This window comes from Suricata suricatta, chromosome 2, assembly GCF_006229205.1.
Source record: "Suricata suricatta isolate VVHF042 chromosome 2, meerkat_22Aug2017_6uvM2_HiC, whole genome shotgun sequence".
Lineage (NCBI taxonomy): Eukaryota > Metazoa > Chordata > Mammalia > Carnivora > Herpestidae > Suricata > Suricata suricatta.
In genome coordinates this window covers 53,873,620-53,897,640 of record NC_043701.1, presented here as the reverse complement: position 1 = coordinate 53,897,640, position 24,021 = coordinate 53,873,620, and the positions used below count along the sequence as shown (strand labels likewise).

The window sequence follows — 24,021 nt, the reverse complement described above, 5'->3', positions numbered from 1 at the left end:
GGGTGAGTTTCTGTTGTGGTAAGCCACCAGTCTGTGATAATTTGTGCCAGTCTCAGGAAACTAATCCAGTCACAGAAATAATGAGCATTTTCATGAAACCACAGCATCAGAGGTACACACCCCCTCTCCCAGGACTACTGTCTAATAACACGAATATCCCCTCTGTTCTGTGGCCAGGGTTATGGCTGGGAGAATGACAGGACCTCCAGGTGACTAGAGGCGGTGAGAGGAGGAGAGCCCCCCACTTCTCAGGGTGCTGGAGACCTGCAGTGGCTGTAGCTAGAAACTGACACCAGACGGCACTGGAATAAACACCAAGGTGCTGCTCTCTGGTCATCCTGGGAGGTGGATGTCCCACGTCCCACTGGCCAGTGTGGCCCAGAACCTTTGTTTCAGGAAAGGAGCCTGTCTATCCTGGGTGCCAATGCTCTGAGCAAGAGTTTGTCTTGTGGTGTTACAGGCATCCACTGGTTGGCCAGTGCCCCAGAGATGTTCATATTTGTCCTATAAGTCACCTTGCACACCTGCTAGGAAATAAGAAGATCAGAACAGCGCCAGAGTAATTCCAGAGGACCGACTACCACCACAACCAGGGGTGACGTGAGCATGCGAGCAGGCAGGAACCAGACAAGACCTCGTGGAAGATAGGCTTTCTGGCTCTGTGGCCCAGGCATGCCCCTCCACACCCTGCTCTGCTGTGGGGAGAGACAATGGGCAATAACATACACACTCAGAAAGGGATTTGTCCACAAATTCTCCAAATTCCAAACATGATCAGAAAGGAGCTTACCCACAAATTCCCCAGATTCAACCGAGAAAAAGATTGCCAGGAGAAAACAGAATTTGGCCAGTGGGTTGCAAATAACTGATGTGGTGCTGCGATCAAGAGGGGGAGGTCTGAGGGGTGCCTGGGCGGCTCTGTCGGTTGAGCAACCGACATTGGCTCAGGTCATGATCTCGCAGTTCGTGAGTTCAAGCCCCACATCAGGCTTGCTGCTGTCAGCCTGTCAGCACTGAGCGAGCTTCAGATTCTCTGTCCCTTCTCGATGCCCCTCCCCATCTTGCACTCTCTCAAAAGTAAATAAACATTAAAAAAAAGAGAGAGGAGCAGTTTGAGATTCAAGTAAAAGTTCTTTGGAAGCTATATGGGTAGTTAAATGCCCAGCACATGGCTCTGCTTCTGTCCTTAGCACACAGGTGGGGTCACCTGGTCACTGTCGGCGGTATCAGCCCTCGCTCGCTCGGGATCAGGCCCGTTAACAGCAGGCAGTCCCAGTGACACAGGGGAACCCCCTGTTCACCTGCCAGGTCTCAAACCCGGCACCCACCCTGTCTTCACGGTCACACCGCCCTCTGAGTCCCAGTCTTAGCCTCAGCCTCCCTGTTTGCTTTGTTATCAAGTCCCCACTGGCTGGAAGCCACATCTCGTCCTCTGCTACAAATGACCATAATATTCAATAAAAAGAATGCCAGAGAAATAAGAACATTAGCCATCAAATCGTACTAAGCACCAAACACAGAGAAAGCTGTTTCAATGTAGCTGCATAATTAGATTTCCAATGTGTGGTGGGACAGGCGCGGATTTGATGCAAAAGGCAATCAATTCAATTGAATCCAAAATAAAGGAGAGTGTATGCTGTGTGTCTGGGTACACACACACACACACACACACACACACACACACACACGTACCCTCTTGGCACGCTTAGTTATCCCAGTATGGAGAACCTAATTGTTGATTTTCCAACTATCTTTGTTTCCCCTAGCTGCTTTTCTTTGGGGCTCTTTTCAATGCCCCCGTCATCCCAGGAAATGAGGGCTGGGCACAGCGAGCTAAGGCAGTTACACCTCATATTTGGTGGGCATCTCTGCCTGTGCTGTGCACACCCTCTCTGGGTGGGCTTCCGTCTCGACTTACCTTTGCGATCTGCACACACCAGTTGAGCAGGTACTGGGAGCCAATGTTGTCCTTGTGCTCGCGGACATAGTCCAGGAGGCAGCCGAAGGGCATGAGCTGTGTGATGAGCTGGACTGTGGACGTCAGGCAGATGCCCAGGAGGCGGCACACGTGGGGATTGTCCACACTGGCCATCACGTAGGCTTCCTGTGTAAAGGAGAGGAGAGGAAAGCATTAGTCAGGTCTCCCTATTATAGTGGTTGAAGGGAGAGGCAGACAGACCCTTTTCCAGGCCAAAAAAAAAAGCAAAGCACACACGATTTTGAGTTCCAAACTGTGTTTCTGTGGAGGACAGGGTGGCCCATGCAAGATTTAGTGCAACGGACATTTACATGCACGCAGGGTCTATTCATACACATTTGGCTGTGAAATGACTCTTGTGCGGAACACAGGACCCTGTGAGTGGGAAGCAAGGCTTTCTGTCTATAGAGAGACCCAAGCAGCATGTGGCAGCAGCAGCACACAGAGTGAAAATGGAACCTGCTGATGTCTTTGTTAGGAAGACCTCTGTCCGAAGGCTAAAGCTTCTGCAGTCTAAAACGTCATCAGAGCTGCAGAAATCCTATGCCTTGGTAATGACTTTCTCACTGAATGGAGATACGCATATAGAGGTATGATGGTGAAGTTTCCCAGTGGAGGTCACATAAGTCTGCAAGTGGCCATTGAGAGATACCTCGTTTCTCAACAGGGCTGGGTCTCAACAGGCTATGGCTCACTGCACTGCCATGGTCCTGGGAGCCGAGCCTGAGAGGCCCTTCCGGGTGGCTCTGAACTGGACAGAGGGCATTATGTACAGTGATCGTAGACTCTGTTGGCTGCCAGGATTCATTTTATTTTTTTGTTTTGTTTTAAGTTTTTATGCATTTTTCTGAGAGACAGAGCCCACATGTGTGAGCAAGTGGGAGAGGGGCAAAGAGAGGGGGGAGAGACTGAATCCCAGGCATTCACCATGCGGTCAGTAAATAGCCAGATGTGGGACTCGAACCCATGAACCGAGAGATCATAACCTGAGCTGAAACTGAGAGTTGGACGCTTAACCGACTGACCCCCCAGGGCACCCCTGTCCAGGATTCATTTATGGAGAGAAGTGGTCTATGCTGTCCCCATGCCTCAGTCTCAAGAAGAGAAACCACACTGTTCTGCCAAATGCCCTCTCCCTCATTTAACTAGGTATCACAGGAGCCTTTTTGGACACAGATCTGTGTAACTACAGACTTTATTTTAACCTTTCTCCTATATTTAGGTGTAGGAAGCAGGTTTCATTTCCAACTGCGCACACACTGGGCCCTCTCTTCTGTCTGAGAATTAGGGAACCCTCACTTTGCACCCATAAATTCTGTCCTCCTTTTTCAAACACCTTTAATCCAGATGTGAAAGGAACCACATGGCCTGCAAGAGAGCTCAGAAGTTCTTTTTCATATTCCCACCACTCCAGTGGGTGGCATATGGACTTGGCCACATAGAGAAGGGGGACGCTTGGGTGGGAACATGGCAGGAGCCAGAAGTGACAGAGGAGACAGAGGACACAGGTGGCGGGGCTGGCAGTGGAGGGCAATACACATATTCCTAAACAGAAACCTGATCCCATCATGTTTCTTGCCGTCAGCCTTTCCCTGCCCCAAGCCCCAGGCCTTGCATGTCAGCAGCCCCTCCACTGGATACCGCCCCTCCTTCCCCTGCTTCCTGCTCTTGGCTCTCTCCACCTCCCTCAGGCCCTCGCCCACAGCAGGACCTTTGCCTGGAATGCCCTTCCACCTCCTCCTTCCTTCTCTGACTCCTCCTCTGGGGGGGGCCTTCCTGACTCCCCAGTCTCAAACTCTCATCTCATCAGTCTTTCCTTGGGGAAGCAGGCTCTTCACTGCCTGGGAACTTGCTAGAAATGCACACTTTTGGGCCCCACCCAGGCTGGCAGGTGGGGCCCAGCAATCCCTTTGAACAAACCCTCCTGGGCATTCTTGGTGCTCTAGAGCACTCCTCAGACTCTGCTCTTAAATCTTTGTGTGAATCTGAAAATGTCCTCCCTCTCCACCAGGCTCTTTGAGGAAAGGACTGTATTCTCAGCTCCTGTCATGTGCCCAATGCTTGTTAGAGCCCTATGCTGTCCGCAAACGCAGCTCATTTGTTGCCTCGATATCCCCGGCGTGAACCTGCGGCCTCAGCACGTGGGGTTGATGCCTTGGTGCGAGGCTCGACATCTATTCCTCTTTTCTCCTTCCAGTGGTGCCGAACACCTGTCCAGGCACGTAACTGTCCCAAAACTGTCAGGACGGAACTACACTGAAGTCATACAAAGCCAGAAATTCAAAGCAAATCAGAGACCATGCCATTCGCATTAACAACAGCCACAAAAATTCCCTTAGCTTTAACATTCACTGACGAACATTTGTGTGGATTATTTCCCAAGTGCCACGGTCCTCTCCTTGCAGGGAGAGCTGGTATTTCTTTTCTTCTGCATTATAAACATCGTATCACAACATTAAACAGCAGGGTAGACTTTTGACACCCGTGCACATTCAAACATCCCTTCATCTTGGAGTCCTGCAAGTGCGTTTCTTCTGAGGCCATTCCTCATCTGACAGGGAAACTGAGGCCCAGGGAAGCAAATGGAGACACTGTGTGCCAGAGCTGGGCCCACTGAGGGGTCTCCCCTCAAGGGAGCACCCTCCACGCGCCCCTTCCTCATCCCACACGCTGCACCCTGTGGTCTCCTGTGGTGCCTTGTTGAGCGCTCGGTTAATGGGTTACCAGAGAGCTCGAGGCCTCGTGAAGCACCAGCACATACATAAATGTTTGCATTCTTTCTCCACTGCCTTTCCTAAATTTAAACTGGAAAGTCTATGGAAACATTAAGAGGCCACACAATTGCCAGAAAAGCACAAATCACGTCTCTCCCCCGAGTCTGGGAAACAGTACAACCATAACACCAGAGAAATCCTCTGGCTGCTCCTCCTTTCTAGAGATCTGGTTGAGATTTGGAAACATATTGTATTCATTTTCAAGGGGAGAAAAATCTGCAAACCAGAGCAGTTTGAGCTGCCCATCTGTTGTGGGGCCTGGAGGAGCTGACCTGGACCCGTGGGGGGGATTCGGGGAATGGAGCACAGGGCGTGGGTGTCAGGCCACACAGAGCCTGGAGCCCTGCCAGGTCCCCCATCCTATTAAAATCCGATAGCGCAACAGAACTAGGTCATCGCTTCCGCCCCACCCCCAAATACAATGGAGACGCTGTTCGGTCGTGTGTCCTGTTTGGTGTGCGCAGAAGTTGAAGCGAGCTTTGTTCTGAGCTGTTTATCTTGGAATCTCAAAGGTGCACTGTGACCCGCAGAAAGAATGCATGGTATTCGGCAACAGTGTCTGGACTGGATGCTCCGGCTGGGCACACAGACTGGCAGGCAGAGCCCACGTGCAGAGCCCCTGAGGCTCAGTCACACGGCAGGGCGCCTCTGAGGCTCTGGGACCTTGGAAGTCTATTATTTTGTCCCAGTTGCCAAAAGGATGTTTGATGCCTTCCTTCTCGCTTGTCTCCTTCATCTGTGAACTATTTTAAGTGAAGAATTGGAGAAAAGAGGGCGCCTGGGTGGTTGAGCCAGTTAAACATTTGACTCTTGATTTTGGCTCAGGCCATGATCTCATGGTTCATGGGATTAAGCCCCACATTGGGCTCTGTGCTGATAGCAGGAAGCTTGCTTGGGATTCTCTCCCCCCCCACCCCCCACTGGCATGCACTCATGTGTGCTCTCTTTCTCTCAAAATAAATGAACATTAAAGAAAAAAAGAATTAGGGAAAAAGATTCCACTAGATTTTAAACTCCTTCAGCAAGGCATATGCATAACCTTATGAATGAAGGTGGCCCTACATTTTTGAAACTGTACCAGTTAACTAAGCCACAGGCAGCTGCTAAAACCAGAGGCTGTCGTGTGTGCATTCTGGGTCTCAGTGCCTGATCCCAGTAGGCGATAAAGAATATCAAGTATTGGGTGAGTGGGACCATTTACAAGTGAGTGTGAGCACTTCAAAGGACACATTCAGTCCCACTGGGCTGTCTGGTCACAGAGTCACAGAACTGAATTGCCCTTAGCTCTCTGTTGAAACTGGCCTTGGAAGCACTTCCTTTACCAGCTCCTTTCCTTTAGCAGCTCCCCATCACCCAGGCATCACCCTGCGTCCAATAGGATTGCCTGTGAGTTCTGGGCAGACTGGGCTTCAGGAAAAGCAATCGGCAGGTTCTCAAGTGTGTCGCCCATGAACTGTGACAGTTGTGACGTCTGATATCAGAGAAGATAAGAGTCCAGTAGAAACAAGAATCAAAGGTGGGAATAAAATAGTGGGGGCGAGGAGCGGAGATAAAGAGTTCATACTGTGGTATGGTGTCTAAGAAAGTTAACAGAGTAGATCCCAAGAGATCTTAAACAGGGGGAAACTTTTTTCTTTTTCTTTCTTTCTTTCTTTCTTTCTTTCTTTCTTTCTTTCTTTTTTTTGCTTTTTTAATCGTGTCTATATGGGGTGAAGATGCTTATGAGGCTTACTGTAGTAATCACGTCACAGTGTAACTCAGCCAACATACTGTATCCCTTAAGCTTATGCCAATTATATTTCAGTAACCCTGGGGAAAAAAGCTCAACAAAACAAACAAAACTTTCCCCAAAATGGAGGGAGAAATAAATAAGGGAGAGGCAGAGCAAGAGGCCAACAGAGAGTCATGCTGTGTAAACTTTTCAGTGTTTCCTTTATCATCCACCCTCCTCTACTACACCAAAGCAGATATTTTCCAGGTTCAGGGGTCCAGGAGGTCCTTTTCAGTGAAAACTACTTCTCTCCCAAGGCACACCTATTGTCTTTAAAATCACCCTTACTCTGGGCTGTGAACATTGCTGAAATTCACATTTCAACATTGTTTTGTGAGATTTATTAGAATGTGAGTGAGTAAAAGACGAATGAAGGAAGCAACTCTGCAAAAAAGATTTTAACAGTATAGTGAGGGAGCTGGAGGTTCAAGGTCAAGAGACTTCACAAACATATTTCTGGTGGTTATGTTCATACAAGTTGACAGTATGTTAATTGGACTTCACGTTAATTTGAAGGCCACTGAAATGAAAGATAATTTTGCTTGATACGTGTATCTGCAATGTGTGTGATTTGCTATTGCACTTAATTTATTAACACATCATCTTTTAATTTAGGGTGTGCCAGAGCGGGAATATCCTCACTATAATAAAGGAGGGAAGTCTGCTGGGGAAAACTGAAGCATATAGAGGGTTATGCCATCGGGAAGCTCATTGTGTCTAAACTCATTTGTTTAAAAGGCCCATGTTTGCTTTGTTTGGTGCATCTTCTGTGGGTTAGGTGCAAGACTGGGGAGTGTTACATTTGCTTCCAGTCCCTCCCCACTGCAGGATAATGACATTCTCTAGATTTTTGAGGCAGTCGGTTTCTTTTTCTTTGACTCTGTTTCCCTAACCCCGTGCTAAGCCTCTCCAGCTTCTCTTTCTCTGGCTCTGCCCTGGGACAGGAGCAAAAGTCTGCATCAACCCGCAACAAGCAGAGGCCAATGGCGTTAACAAGGATACCCCAACAGGTTTGGCCACTAGATCTTCCTGCGCATCCCTTGAAGCAGGCTCGGCCACATTCCACGGTGGCCCTTCTTTCAGCTCATCCCTGTTTAAGGGGACTCAGCACCCTCATTGACTAGTGAGGGTCCAGAGAAAATGATGGAAGTTCAGTGGTACTGAAAGTAAAGACACACAAAAAATCTTGTGGCACATTCCAAAGTCTTGTCCCATAAACTAACAAGGGACCCTGGAAATAACATTGAAACTATTTTTGGGTAAAGTACAGAAGAGGGGTAACACTTTCTAGAGCTTCTAGAGCATCCATACTATAATCCTAGGCACCTTTAAAACAGCCACTTCAAAGATAACTTAGTGGAGCAAAATGGACATGTGCTTCCGAGGCAGAAATAGAGGCTGAAACCCTGTGTCAATCACGGAAACATGAGCAAGCTTCTTTATGCCTGCAAAGCATGTGGAGCACTAACCTCAGCACCACAGACTCATGTATAGAGTTCCTCATGTGCAAAGCAACTATTCCTGAGGCTGGCCCTTGGTGGGCATCTAGCGATTTCTATCCTTTTGGGAGACGCAGCAGAAGGGAGCACACAAGTCTTCTCTATCAGAGAAGTCCTGAGTAGGAATTATACCAACTATAGACTGAAGGAAAAAAAAAGACATGACACGTGAACATTTAGAATGTGGTGATGGAGAAGATCTATAACAGGGCAATGTGCGGCTTCTAAAATGTGGCTTCTGGTGCCCAGGCCTGTGGACAACTAGAAAACAAAGGAGAAACTCACATCAAGGATTTCCTTGTTGGCTTTTGGAGACGTGGCTTCTCTTAACTCCTTGATGGCCACTGGGATTTTAACCTTCTCACCTTCTGGGATCCAGAGTCCCTGTGACGAGGAAGGAGAGATGACGTTAACTGGCGATCATCATGCTATGCAATATGCTGACTCATGAGATGCACGGACATTACCAGCGACACCATCAGAAAGGGCAAGGGGCCTTCAGCACAGCTCTGTGCTCCAAGGCCACCAAGGGCTGGGAGCCATGACATCTCAGCAGCTCTTTTGCTATCATGTTCCATGAATCAGGGTAGTTAGATAAAAAACCCTAAACTGTGGTCATTACAAAACCAGCATGGATCATTTTGTCCAGAATTCTGAGATACTGGCTCTAGGTCTAACAGAAATCAGACCTGATGTATGAGGATCCAGGAAAAACAAATTAAGAGCTGTTTTGATCTGGGCATTACTTGGATGCGGAGGACCCCTTCAGACTCTGTCTCTTCACAAAGTCAATGCCATCCTTCATGATGATGTGTGTATATGTCTCACAGGACCACTTTTTTTTGCCACCGTGATTATAAAAGATTTCCTCTCAACAACTTGGGGAGAACATCGAATTTCCCAAACCCTGAACTACACATAGAATAGACAAACTTGATAGACAGTGGACAGCCCAGGACTTTGAATATGCCCACCAGCCTGCATTCCCGGAAGTCTCGGTGCCCTGGTGGCCTCACCTTGTACACTGTGCCAAATGCTCCAGAACCCAGCACCTTGATCTTTTTGAATTCTGTTTCCTTTAAGATCCTCAAGAGAGCTTGATTGGGAGCTTCTCCGCTGGGTGTAAGAGGCTCAACGAGCTGTGAGAGACAAGGAAGGACAGTCACTGCCTCCAGCTCAGGCCCCCATGGGAGGTGGTGTGAGCCAGGTCCAGACATAGCATGTGAGGATGGGCTTCAGCACCAAGAACCTGCCCTGCTCACCCTATAGAAGCAATGCCACCTTCTCTAAAGGACTTCAGGAAAGATATGTTGGGACAGGGACTCCCTGATACAGGTGTCCTGGAACAGAACACCTCCATTTCAACAAACGCAATGTCCATTTCTGTTTCCAGCCAATTAGCCGGAGACAATTCCGGTGAGGAAAGTTCTGATATGGCTGGTCATTTGCTAGCCTGCCGGGCATCCAAACACACCCAAGTGCCGTTATGCTGTGAGCTGCTATGGGTTCCTGCTCCCAGGAGCTTTGGTTTCTGACACACTGCTGGACACAAAGATGGCAGCCAAAAGCCCAATTGAGTGAGTCACAAACAGAGCTGAAAAAGGAATGGCACTACTTTAGACAATGGGATTTTCCAAAGGAACATCTCAACATGTGCCTTCACAGGAATCACAGACACCTATCGGCAAGCCCTTCTCCTGTGCGTGTACATGAGTGCTGTATGTTACACAGACCTCATATGGCTCTTGTATCCATGCTGTGAGACCTACAATAGAAACATCTGCATTTCACTCTAGAGAGGTACCACCATATAATTAACTGGTTATAAGTGGACACTCAGATTCTTTCTGGTTTTTTCGTTGCAAGAAATAAAGCATAATAATACAATTTCATATGTAAAATACTTGTTCCAGCAAAAGAAATAAAGCATAGTAATATGATTCCATATTTAAAATACTTGGCAACCCTTGGCAGGGAGCCCTTGTTCCTGTCTGGGGTGCTGGGGACAAGGAAACTGGTGGTTGTGCAGGGCCTGGGCACCCACTCACCTCTCTCTCTTGCAGCAGTCTGCGAAGTGTGCGCTTGCGGACGATGTGGCGCCGGCGCAGAAAGAGGCCCACCCCAAGGGCCACCACTACCACCAAGAAGAGGCCGCCGACAATCCCTGTGGCAATGGATGGGATCTTGGGCCTAGCACAAGAGGGAGACATGGGAAAGTGAGGTTTGGTGACAGATGCCATTACAGTGGCACTTTATGTATTTCCTGTATGTTTTCATACATTGATCATTTAACATTGTCTCAGAAAAATAGATACCATGTGGCTTCTAAAAAGAGGAAAGAAAGCAAAGAGTTTTTAGGGTAGTGTGTCTACCTTTTTGAGCATAAGTGGCCCTGCCTCCCAGGTTTTTTTTTTGATTTTTTAAATTGAGGTATCATCTGGACATCTCCATAGATAGGACTCTTTCTCTTTTCTTCCTCTCTTCCTTCCTTCCTTCCTTTTCCCTCTTCCTTCCTTCCTTCCCTCCTTCCTTCCTTCCTTCCTCCCTCTCTCTCTCAATCATCTATTTATCTATCATCTACCATTTATCTATCTATTGAAAGAGAGCATGCACACACGCACATGGGGCAGGGGCAGAAGGAGAGGGAAAGAGAGAATACCAAGCAGGCTCCACACCCAGCCAAGCTCGATCCATGAGATCATGCATGACTTGAGCCAAAATCAAGAGCTGGACGCTTAACCAACTGAGCCACCCAGGTGCCCTGACAGTTCTATTTTAATAGTTCGATTAAGAATCCACAAAAATCAAAAAGTAACTCACACTTTAATAATGTTTTTTATATGAATTTGCTTGTATCCTCAGAGTATCTCCATCACACAAAGCCTAGAACATCACATCACACACATAAGACATGCATTGTCTACTGGTTTGCCTGGGTGAAGGGACCCTTTCCACAATGTTGAGATTCTTCAAAGGGTTCTTGGCTTTCAAGATGGGATAATAGCCTTGTCGAATGCTTTATGAATAAACTTGGGGGAGGTGATCACGTGATAGGATTTCAACATAAAAAGCATCACTGTCATAACTGAGTAACGTCATCACGCAACATCAAACTGCTCCACCACACTCTCCTTCCTAGAAAGGTTGTGCTTGATTCAGGGACAGCAAAAACTCAAACTCCAGGTTCTAGAGCTCACTGAGGAAAGAACCATCTGAATTTGTGGGGTCTGAATTTAGAATCTTCAGTTCTATAAATATATTGATATTTATAGATTCTATAAATTCTATAATAGAACCTTAATGTTCTAGAAATATAACCTGTATTAATTTAACATTAATATTAACTTTGTAATATTACAATAATATACAAACATTTAATATACAAGAATTAATATTATATATTAAAATTCTAGAAAAATGACCTTGAAATTATTGGTCTCTGGTTCTATCCCATTTGAGTTTCTGGAAAACTTCATATTTTTAGGAAGAAATGTTAAAGAATATCAAAGACTAATTAGTATCATTAGCATGTGAGTATCCCAACATCCTTACAAATGTTGTAAGTGGGTCAAAGGTACTTCATGACAGTGATATTTACAACACTTTCTTCTCAGTGAATGCAAAAGTCATCTCCTGCACTATACCATCTCCCCAATTAATGCAGTTTGGGTTAATGAATTTTTATTATATTGGAAGGAACACTAGAAAGATACAAAAAATACTGATTACAGATTATGTGTTCTGTGGGGAGCTGTAGTAAGGGTGAGTGAATAAAAAAGGGAGAAAAAAAAGAAAAAGTAAATGTCACAAAAGAATGGTCATTGGCTAGTTTCTAGGTGGGGCTTTGATGGAAACCTCATTACTAAGGTACTGACTGTAGCATGAAAATAGGACAAATTTTGCTGATGTCCCAGTAGGCTCAGCAAAGACGAAGCAAGAAACTGCCTTATTTTCTTCAATGTTTCACTTGAGAGTGGGGCTAATTCTGCAGCAGAAGAGTCAGCTGACCTGGCTGGCAGTTATTGAAGGATTTTGTAGACATTATTAGGAATGGAAGAGATGGAAGTTTGGTTAATGTTGGCGATGTTGGGAATGACAAACAGGTGCCTTGTGTATCATTCTATTTACTCGCTAAACATTGTTCATTAATAACACCACTCTTTCCTGAGAAGTCTGAACAGCAATTTCCAATCCTGCTTTTCTCAGTGCAGCACTTTAAGCAACGATAGCAAATGAATCAGAATTGAAATGCTAATGAAAGTCATAGTTGATTAAAAGGAAGTAAGGGGAGAAAATCTCCCCAAGCTGGAGCTCAGTCATCAAACATGAAGGTTTGTGACAGGGTCCACCGGATCATCAAGCAAGAAAAGAAGAGAGGCCAGAAGGAGGCTCTCACAGAACTGGTGTAAACAAGAAGTCATAAACAGACTCCATATAAAGAGAGGCACTGGATAATGAGTCTCAGCTCCACCTGGAATAGGTCCCAGTGCTCACATCCTGCATCCCCTCCACCGAAGCACACTGATGAAGTAAGCATGGGAAAGGTGAGTGCAACCAGCAGAATGGTCCCTGCTGGGATGCTACGCCAGCCCAGAGAAGAAATAAGAACCTGTGAAGGTAGGAGCACCTGGGTGGCTCAGTGGGTTAAGTGTCCAGCTCTTGATTTAGGCTCAGGTCATGATTGCACAGTTCATGGGATTGAACATCGCATCTGGCTCGGTGCTGACAGATTCTCTCTCTCTCTCTCTCTCTCTCTCTCTCTCTGCCCCTCCCCTGCTTGTGCTCTCTGTCAACATAAAAATAAATTTAAAAAAAATCTGTAAAAGGGTGCCTGGGTGGCTCAGTCAGTTGAGCAGACGTCTGTCTGGCTTTGGCTCAGGTCATGATCTTGCATTCGTGGGTTCAAGCCTCACATTGGGCTCAGAACCTGGAAACTGCTTTGGATTCTATCTACCTCTCTCTCTGCCCCTCCCCAGCTCATGCTCTGTCTCTCTCTGTGACTCAGAAAATAAGACAAAACATTTTTAAAATCTGTAAAAAAAAAAAAAAAAGAAGAAGAAAAACCTGTGAGGTAGAGGGGAATCAGAAATTTGGAAAGCATTATCTGTGCATACAGAGTGTTTGGTCCTTTCTGAGGACCACGGGACACAACTAGAACACTCACCCGTCTGGTGCACAGCCTTCAAGACCTGGCCCGGCGCAGCTGTGGGAATTGAGAGAGAAATATACATTCTGATCATTCTACTTCTTTAGCATTTTGCCTTGGAAAGTTTTTATCAAATCATAAGTCACGTGCATTAAATTACTTTCAAATCATTAAAACTACCATGAATCTCACTTTGGGGAGCAGCGATTAATCATTTATTTGTTTTGCATGTATTCATTCATTCATCCACTCAGCACGTATTTTTGAATGTTGGACCCTGTGATGCGGATTGTTCTAGCATTGAGCAAAGTGGACATTCTCTGGCTTTTGTTATTGAAATGCATTTGTGCGTGCTTTAGGGTCTAGGTATGGCTGTCTCATATCTGGCTCTAGTATGTCGGTACAGGCAGGGGAGTAGAGACGGCCAAGACTAGAGCCATAGTGATTAAGGGGTAGGAGGGGAGGAACAGAGGTGTGAGGATGAGTCTTCGGGGCAGGGCACCGGCAGTGATGATTTTAGACCCAGGAATTCAGAGGCAGTACAGGAGCTGGTTTCATCCCCTCCCACAAGGACTGAAATGTCTTACATCCAGCAGAGACGGCATTGATCTTAAATGACTCCTGAACAGCTGGGTCCCCATTCAAGTGAGGGAGGCCACTACCCCTTATTTTGATTACAGGATGATGTAAAAGGGCAGAATACATTGGCTTTGAAGTACAGCAACATTTGCCAAGACAAACACCAATAGGAACACAAAATATTCCAGTGAAATGGAAATGACAACTCATGCTGTTGTACATGGATGGACCTGGCGAGTATTATGCTAACCGAAATAAGTCAGACGGAAGAAGATAAATACCGTAAAATTCCATCTATATATAGAGTCTAAAAAAATAAAACAAACAGAACAAACAAACAGCAGCGACAGACTCATAAATACAGAGAACTGGTGGTTGCCATTGGGAAGGGGGTGGGAGGGTGAGTAAAATGGGTGAAAGAGGTATAAATAAGACACGGCGATGAGAAGTGCAGCACAGAATATACAGTCAATAATGTAACAATTTTGTCTGGGGACAGGACGTGACTACAGGTATTGTGCGGAGCACTGTGTAATGTATAGAATTGTCAAGTCACTATGTCCTACATCTGAAATGAACAGAACGTGGAGTGTGAGCTGTAGATGCAGAAGACCACCATTTGATGGCCTGGGGAAGCAGGAAGGACTACATTTCAAGTATGTGAACAGGCCAGAGGCACATGTCAAGCATCCCATTTCCTACCTCAATCAAGGGCTGGGATTTGTACACTCCTCCTGGAGGGCAGGGGTCTGTTCCCTCCCCCATTTCCAAGCTGTCCTGCTCCCTCCTCCCTAGAGCCTTTGGGCCTTTCTTCCTACCACACACACACACATACACAGGCTTTTTCAGGAAGTGGATGCAAGGGAGGCCTCTCTATTTCACACTCTATTATCTCCTATGGAAACCAAAACTCAAAGACAAAAGGCATCACTAATGAGTGACCACTGATAAGCTCCCCCACAGTGTCCCACAGTCTCTAAAAGGGAACACTATGCAAAGTGAGTGCAAATTGAAATTGTCAATTTGGGGACCACACATAGGGTTTTGTGCGTTTTTTTGCAGCCTCTGAAGGTGCTGTGGGGAAACCGCAGGGGTTATGAGGCGGAAGCCACTGCCACAAAAGTAGCCCAGAGGAAAAGAAAAGCCAGTTTATGTCTGAAGAGGTGACTTGACAAGGACAGTGACAAGGATGGAGCCTTGAGGTGAGTCCTGCCTGAGCTGGAGCCCCTTGTGAAAGCTGATGGCACTTTTGCATAATTTTGCAGAAACGACTGTCGAGTATGAAATGAAACAGGGCATATCACACTATCATTTAACGTCCTCAGAAAACTTATTCTCTGTCCTCTACTTGACTTCTTCTTTTCTTGTGACATGCAATTAAAATAGGAAACAACCTGTCACTCACCCGTAAGTACAGTTTGAGTGGCACAGGTGGCACATGCGATTGGCGTCTGCGAACTTCCAGACCAGGGTGTTGTTTTCCCCCATGACGCCCGCCGGGCAGGTCTTGACGCAGTGCGGTCCGTCGATGTAGTGGGCACACTGCACACAGCTGTCTGGTCCCTACACCACAACGGAGAGAGGCATTTATATAGGTTTCTTTCTCTTTTGAAACTGAAGTTGATTTTCATTTATAATACTTATAGTGAAAAGAAGTCAAACACCAGATGTTCTTAAAGCGGAAACCCACGCTCGCCTGTGACTGCCATTGTAACATTGTTAACATGACCACTGTTCACAGCTTACCATGAAATCTTCCTGACTTCAAGTGCATTTGCAATATAATAACAGAAAAGAAACTATACTCTATGCTTCACGACAGTTTACTTAACAGATTACGGGAAATTTTCTTTGTCCAAACAATCTTGATGAGTCTACGTGTAAGTTTACATCTCTATCGCTCAGACGGCATTGTTTGCATATCATATTTGAACTTAAGGTAACAGCTCTGTGGGAAGCCAGGCTTGCCAAGGCAGATTGAAGAAAGCCCACATCTATGTTTCTCTCGGGACAAGAAGGCGGCAGGTAGAAGTACAGCGATGGGTGCATAATTAACTGTGTACCGTGTGTATTTGGTTCTGTTTGCCAAACTCGGAGTGTTCTTGAAAAACTCATAGGAAGTGAAAGTCGACTGTTGGAGTTGTGCCCTGAACATTGCATAAAGGGAGTGAAATAAAGCTGGTAGCGAAGGATGTGCTCGTTGGCAGAGTTCTCGGATGTCTCTGTGTTGTCCAAAAACTGAGCGTTCCCAGGACCAGAAGAATCCGATGACTAAGTCAGAATCACCAACTGATTTATCTCAATGATGAAATTTAGCCCAACACTACGTAAACTTATGAACCAATGGTTTACTTTGTAACCTTCCCTGTTTGCAGCCTACACCTCAAAACACAGCCTTCAGTCTGATTCAGAGACAGCTTCTGAAAATGTTTTCAATTAATAGATTTAGATATGGCTGTTGAAGCTCAAATCCACACAGAACTCCTTGTAAATGATATTGAGCATGAACAACATTGGGACACGGGTATGAGGAGGACCTGGATTCTCACTTACACTCTTTATGGAAGTAGAAATCTGAATTTTGAAAAGCTTTGTGAGGTGTTTCTTTAAAAGAAATTTTTTTAACGTTTATTCATTCTTAAACGTTAAGATTAATTCACAGGAGAGAGTCAGAGTGTGAGTGGGGGAGGGGCAGAGAGAGAGGGAGACACAAAACCCAAAGCAGGTTCCAGGCTCTGAGCTGTCAGCATAGAGCCTGAGGTGGGACTCGAACCATGAACCATGAGATCATGACCTGAGCCGAAGCCGGTGCTTATGAGCCACCCAGGCGCCCTGGTAGGTGTTTCTTTAAAAACTCTTCAAATAACTGTGAACGAATGTTAAATAAGAATCTGATGGTGTTTGATTAAGATGACAAATCAATGATGACAGATGTCAGAAAGAGTGAAAACTGCCTGTCGAGGTACCCTGCCTCTCACAGGCATCCCTGGTTTTTGGTGAGAGTAGATGTTATTAGATTGGTTGGAGGGTGTTGGACAGAAAGGGTAAGTGTTCCTGCAAAGTGGGTTACAACCACAGCTTCTTTGAGCCTGCTGTGAGCTCACAAGGCCCCTGTGTGGGCGTGAGTGACGCTGGCTGCCTTTGGTAGCGCAGAGTGACGCTGGCTCGTTGTTGTGATTCTGCTGCTGGGAAGGCTTGTCCCTTGGATATATGAGGGAATAACATCAAATGTGCTCCTTACTCGTCCTGTGCAGGTGACATTCATGGCCTGGGGCAGGCATTCCGGATGGCACTGTATGCACTCGGAGTTCTCCACAAACTCCCTTGGCTCCCTGAGAGAAGAAAAAAAAACAACCAATCAGTGCCATCTCTAGAGATCCTGATTCAGAATCCTGGCAGGTTACAATGGTCTGAGTTGTAACTGTCTGAAATTTCAGGTGACACAAATCACCTTTCTCAGAAATGCAGAAAAATTTAGAGAAACAGTTAACGGTAGAGAATCTAGGATTATACTATAATATGATAAACTGATTGTGTTAACTGAGTCCTGAGCCATCTTCCGTCTGAATAAATACACATGCTTCATTTATAATCAAAACATCTTCCCTACATTTTTCTAGAAGGCGCAGTTTTTGTCTATTAGGTAAACAGACCAATAAATGAAAAAGTAATAATCCTTAAGAGGTGACCTCCCCCCACCAATATCAGATTCATGGATATTTAAATTAAGGTAGAAAGAAATAGTAACTGTAGATTAACTCACAGGAAAAGGAAGGAGAGATATTAAGACTTAATGGTTATTAATAAAAATAGTAAGTGTGGAACACAGGTGTGAACAATTTTGCTTGTAATAGTTTCGCTGTTCCTCAAAGATGTATGGGTCAACAGTAAGCAAGAAGATGATGTTTTTTTAAAAAAATTTTTTAATGTTTATTTTTGAGAGAGAGACACACACATAGAGTGTGAGCAGGGGGGGGGGGGTAGAGAGGGAGACAGAATCCAAAGCAGGCTCCAGGCTCTGAGCTGTCAGCCCAGAGCCCAAAGTGGGGCTCAAACCCACGAACTATCATCATGCCCTGAGTCAAAGTCGGATGCTAAACTGATTGAGCCACCCAAGTGCCCCAAGATGATGTTTGACTGAAAAGACAAAACAGTTGTGACAGCTATTAAGACTGAAAGCTGCCTGGTAATTAACTGCAGGTCTTCAGGCCAGTGAACGAGGAGAGTTTATACCCTGCAACATGTTCCTTAAGTCTTCCCTTATGTCATCAATTAAACCACATAAATGTGCCCATTTTTTTTCTTCCCTTCTTCTCTGGGTCACAATGCCTGCTGGAGGAGTCAATGTGGCAAACTGAGCAAGTGCTGCCAGACACCAGCGTTCTTGAACTGAGAGGCATGGGCACCAACAATGTGGTGGTTTTAAGTCCCTCTCCCTTTAAGAAGATGTGGAAAACATGAGATTCATATGTATTCATAGCAGTAAGGACTGCACTAAAATGTCTTCCTTGTTGAAATAACACTGTCAATTATACAGGACTCTGTTAGGTTCCTCAGCCTCTCTGCTAAAGGATTCCTACAGAATTAGGCTTGGTCTTCTCACCTGATCCTGAATATTTCTTTTTTTGTAATGTGTATTTATTTTGAGAGAGAGAGAGAGCACGCACGAACTAGTTGGGGAGGGGCACAGATAGAAGGGGACTGAGGATCTGAAGCAGGCTCTGCACTCCCAGCAGCGAGCCTGATGTGGGGCTTAAACTCACGAACTGTGAGATCATGACCTGAGCCGAAGTCAGATGCTTAACCAACTGGGCACCCAGGAGCCCCCTGAATATTTCTGAATCCACACTGTGGCCCAAGCCCTGACAGTGAACTAAGAAGAAAGATTTCCTGTAGCCACCTGTAATTCCTACAACTCTTCTCTCTCACAAAATGTCCCCTTTTCTGTAAATTAAAAAGAAAAAAGGTCTTTGCTTCTCTCTAATCTTGTATTTTACTTTTCTATTAATTTATTTTTAGTCATTATTTGTGGTCATTTGTAGTCAAAGCTTTACATCAATATCAAGATTCCCACAGAACAAGAGACTGTACTTTTAACCGAGTGCAAATAAATCCAATGAAGTTTATATGATTGTTTATTTCTTTGTCCATGGTTATATTTCAAGTTATTTTCACTGTTCAATATCTCTTGAACATAAAAAAAATAACCATGAAATATAATTTGCATTACTATATTTTGACCCACCAGGAAGTGTGTCCTGCAAAGAAAAGTCTAAGTGACTGTGGTCTTGGCCACATGAGCCATTTATGACTTTTCCATTTGTCTTGGGAACTTTGTGTGGCTTCAAAAAATATCAGATATTTCCAAAACTGAGACTCTATAAATTAGTGGATTGGATTAAGTAATGCAAAAAGTTTGTTCATTTCTTTTTGTGATTAACAGCTGTCAACAAATAAACAAACAAAAACAAAGAAAAAGAAAGGAAAAGTATCAGTATGAAAAATGGTAAACCTATCACAATAATCGCCTTATTTATTTATTTTTTCATCAAAGCAAAGGGGTTGGAAAATAACCTTACCCCTCCAGAACATTGCACTTCTCCACGCATTCCTTCCCACGGGTGACATTTTGGCAGGACACACAGTCTTTCGGCTCCGGGCCCCAGCAGCCCTCTGATGAGCATAATGGATGACAGACATGGCCTATGGCCTCTGAGAAGACAGAATGATCCACGAGGAGTCAGCTCAGGAGCAGTGACTAGTGGGGCCAGTTGAGACAACACCTGTGAATGAGGTGCTGGGTTCCCTGTGACCTTGAGCTGCACAGACATGCTGGGGGGTCGGGAGGTCCCTGGAACAAGCAGTGACACAAAATGGGGTTCTAGAGGCCAACTGCAAGTTCCCTTTTCCTGACTGAGAGTCAGGGTTCCCGGCCCGGACCTGGGTAGCATTTTGCTGATGGGTGTCATAGCTGATGGGGACACAGGGAAGGTTTGTGGTTCCTTGCCATGTGCCAGGCACCATGTTAAGAGTTTTATGTACAAAATTTCATTTCATTCTCTCACTAGCCGTGAGAATCACTGCTATCTCCATTTCATGGATGAGGAAGCCAAAGCCTAAAGATATTAAGTAAATTGATCAAGGTCTGGAAGCTAGGAAGGGCTAGAGGCAGGGTTTGAACTCAGATCTGCTTCTCCCAGGACCAGGGTCTCAGTAAAAGGCAATGTGCATTGCCCTGGCTTCAAGAGTGGCCGGTGGCTCTAATATCAGACTAGGAGTTGTTACGGTAAAATGATCATTCCATCGGCATGCGTTGCCAGCTAGAGTCATTAGAGGCTTAAATGAGCTGGGATAAATCTACAGCTAAAAGGTAAAATAATTAATGCTAAATTTAGTTCTGTATGTTACAAATACTTGACAGATTAAACCTCAAGGCTAATTCATTAAATGAAATGTGAATGATCTGGAAACAATTCCAATGAACTGTCCATGATAACTTCACATTGAAGGACTATACAGATTTCTTTTAATCTGCTTCTTTAGGAATGAAAAATGTAATTTAAGTGTTTGGGAATTTTCTAAAGTAACATAAATGACCCATGTGAACCATCTGCATGATCAACCAAAGTGATTACTTACTGCAGCCTTTTTCATCCTTGTTGTTTATAATTTTGGTTTTCTGACTTGGAGTCCCAAACAGTTTTTTCCAGTGTATTGTATTTGCATAGCACAATTTTTGGTTTCCTGAAATGATCACATCTCCATCACTTATCTCCTTGAGGGAACGTAATCCCAAGGACGTTATGTCCAGGCCAACGACCGCAAGAGAAAACTGACCACTACAGTGGAGGGAAGAAAAATAACATTGTGAAAAATGAGGAAAAAATCGTATCACTAAAAGCCTTAGTTTTATTTTCTTCTGGATCACCTTATATTTACTACAAGCCTCCTCCCAGTGATTGTAAGTCATATTGCAACTTTTGAAAATGACAAGAGATTTTTTTTAAGGTCCTCCAGGGAAAACCTAGTTCCTTGTTCATTTACATCTTTAACCCCAGTGGAATACTGAAGGTGACTAAATGTTAACATCATTATTTTACTTACTACGTGTTTTTTTGGCCTCGGAATTGAAGAGCATCTTTTTTTTTTTAATGTTTACTTATTTATTTTGAGAGAATGAGAGAATAACAGAGAGAGAGAGAGAGAGAGACAGAGAGACAGAGAGAGAGACACAGAGAGAGAGAGAGAGAGAGAGAGAGAGAGAGAGAGAGAGAGAGAGAGAATGTATGGGGGAGGAGCAGAGAGAGGGAGAGAGGGAATCCCAAGCAGGCTCCACACTGTCAGCACAGAACCTGATGCAGGGCTTGAACTCACAAACTGTGAGATCATGACTTGAGTTGATTGATAGTTGGACACTTAACTGACAGAGCCACTCAGGTGCCCTGAGAGCATGTTCTAATGCCTCAAATATCCAAATACGCCTCAAAAATCATACATTCATTTTTTCCATCCATTCACCTGCTAATTCATCTATCATCCATCTACTCACCCATCTATCAATCCATTTGTCTATCTACTTATCTAGGCATGCATATTTCCATCCATCTATATTTCTACCTATCCATTTTATCTATCTATCTATCTATCTATCTATCTATCTATCTATCTATCTCTATCTATCTATCTATCTATCTATCTATCTATCTATCTATCTATCTATCCATCCATTCATCCAGCTATCCACACTTCCATCCTATCATCTATGCATCCACCCATCCATCCATCTAGCCACTCATCTATCCACTCTTTCATGGATTCATCCAACCATCCATCCACTCAGCTATCTATCCATCCATCCACTGACCCACTGATCCACCAATCCATCCATTTACCCATCCATCCGTATACTGAACAAACATCTGAACCACCCAAATCTGTGCTAAAACTCTATAAAGCTACCAACATATTTTCATCAAGTGACTGGATAAAAGTAATTCAGACTAAAAGGAGGGAAATCCTGAACCACCAGGAGGAACAGGAAGGCAAGAAAGCACCTGATGGGTGCTAGGAACCAGGAGCTACCACTGGAGTAGAAACCTGGAGGGAAGGAGGCTTGGGCAAGGGGTCTGATGAGGATGGAAGAGTCTAGAGCACAGAAAACCTAGGACATCTTGAGCTTGGTTGTTGTCTGCAAATGATGGGAAACCACAGGAAAGAGAGTTGCATTTTTAGGAAGCTCATTGGATACCAGGGCAAGGAATGGACCAGCTAAGGCAGCACTGAATGAGGAGACATCAGGCAGGAGATGCCAAAAATTGAATGTGGAGACCCTTCCTCTCCTTGTTTCTCTTTCTCTCCTGACCCTTTCCTCCTTCTCCCTTCCCACAACCTGGCTCCAGTGGAAAGCCAGGAGCCTCTGTTGAAGACCTGTAGCTCTACTGTTCAGGAATTCTCTCTCAACATGTGCCCACAGAAGCCTACGCACTGGGACAAAGCTGGTGTCTTCCTTGTGGGGCAGACCAGGCTCTGTTGAGCTATACCTGGAGCCAGCGACCACTCTGCCCCAGTAGGGACTGTGTATTCCTGGACTTCCCATGAAATGTGAAAAGGTGAAAAACTAATTCTAATTTTGTGTAAATTCATAAACCTTAGCCAAATGGTACTTGCCAGTCACTCAAGAAAATGGATCTAAATCTCTTGTTGCTGTATGAATCTTGGGCAAAAGATGTGTTCTTGAGAACTCAGAACAAAGGAGTCTTTCTAGGAAGCAACAGTTAGTGTCAGAGATGCACACCTAAGAATGTTTTTAAAAAGTAGTATATACTTTATGTGTACTGTATTCTTATTTTCTTTAATACCATTTCTTTTGAGAGAGAGAAAGAGAGAGTTCACATGAGCAAGGGAGGGGTAGAAAGAGAATCTGTCAGTGCAGAGCCTGACGTGGGGCTCGAACTCACGATCTGTGAGATCATATGTGACCTGAGCCGAAATCAAGAGTAGGACGTGTAACCAGAGCAGGCATCCTATGATTTTCTTTAATATTGAATGATACTATGCAGTCATTTTGAAAAACAATTAATGAGTAATAGTTCCCAGCATCAGACTGTTTCCAAGGCAGGTCTGACAAAGAAATTTTCAAACTCTTCCTCACCGCAAACTTGTAACGACTCTTAACTATATTCAAGATGCTTCAATGTGAGTGTATGACTGTTAGAGTTGGAAAAGTGGAAACCCTGAACAAATCATTTATTAAAAAGTCTGTCAGCTCCCTCTGATGGGGTGTACTCATAAGGACATATCACCTCAGTGCTCTTCTTACCAAAACACGCATAACCTCCATGAAATCATGAGAAAACATCAGCCATTCTACAAAATGCTTGAGCAGGACTTTTTATAAGTGTCAAGGGCATTAATGACAAGACATGACTCAGGAACTGTTACAGATTGGAAGGGACTAAGGAGACATAACAACTAAGTGTAGGGCAGGGTCCTGGACCACACACTGCTGCATGGCATTCACAGGCAAACTGGTGACATAGGAGTGATGTCTGGTGGTGGAGTCAACAGTACTGCACTGATGCTAATTCCTTCCTTTTCCTCTCATGCTGTGCATAGGTGAGATGTTAACAACTGGGGAAGCTGGCTGGGGGACAGACAGCAGCTCTCTGTAGGATCTTTGTGCAATTGTATAAGCCTAATTTCAAGCTCTTCCGTAGGTCTTATTGGAAAGAAAATTGTTGGGGACGCCTGGGTAGCTCAGTCGGTTGAGTATCTGACTTCAGCTCAGGTCATGATCTCACGGTTCGTGGGTTTGAGCCCTGTGTCGGGCTCTGTGCAGACTGCTAGCTCAGAGCCTTGAGCCTGCTTCGGATTCTGTGTCTCTTTCTCTTTCTGCCCCTCCCCTGTTCATGCTCTGTATCTCTCTGTCTTTCAAAAATAAATAAATGTAAAATAAAACATTAAAAAAAGAAAAGAAAATTGTTTTTAAATCTACCAGACTTTGGCTTGGGTCAACTTACTGTTGCTTTGTTCTCCCACGTATGATTTCTAGGTTCTCAAAAGCATGGAGGTCAGTCCTGTTTTCAGGCCAGGCCTGAATCAGCAAAAATCCTACAAAGGCAGAAGGAAGTCTCAGATACACACCGTGTATAGAGTTCTTTTTTATGAGATGTTTTAGGATTCTCAAGAGACTGTAATGGCAGCAAGAAAGGCAAACATCCGATTGGCTTCTTTGTCTTGTCTTTACCCAACCTACATGTAGATACAAGCCAAGG

The 24,021-nt window shown here is 44.9% G+C and overlaps 1 protein-coding gene across 1 annotated transcript in view; it reads right to left on the bottom strand.

Moving 5' to 3' along the window:
• Window positions 1-24,021, bottom strand: part of EGFR (epidermal growth factor receptor) — a 69,332-nt gene that overhangs the window by 26,703 nt on the left and 18,608 nt on the right. Inside the window, exons 10-19 of the mRNA XM_029926374.1 lie at window positions 23,767-23,857; window positions 20,387-20,586; window positions 19,327-19,459; window positions 16,989-17,079; window positions 15,153-15,310; window positions 13,187-13,225; window positions 10,071-10,212; window positions 9,039-9,161; window positions 8,308-8,406; window positions 1,919-2,104 (exon numbers count right to left, since the gene is read on the bottom strand). Coding sequence (XP_029782234.1) covers window positions 1,919-2,104; window positions 8,308-8,406; window positions 9,039-9,161; window positions 10,071-10,212; window positions 13,187-13,225; window positions 15,153-15,310; window positions 16,989-17,079; window positions 19,327-19,459; window positions 20,387-20,586; window positions 23,767-23,857 — 1,262 coding nt within the window. The remainder of the gene's footprint in view (window positions 1-1,918; window positions 2,105-8,307; window positions 8,407-9,038; window positions 9,162-10,070; window positions 10,213-13,186; window positions 13,226-15,152; window positions 15,311-16,988; window positions 17,080-19,326; window positions 19,460-20,386; window positions 20,587-23,766; window positions 23,858-24,021) is intronic.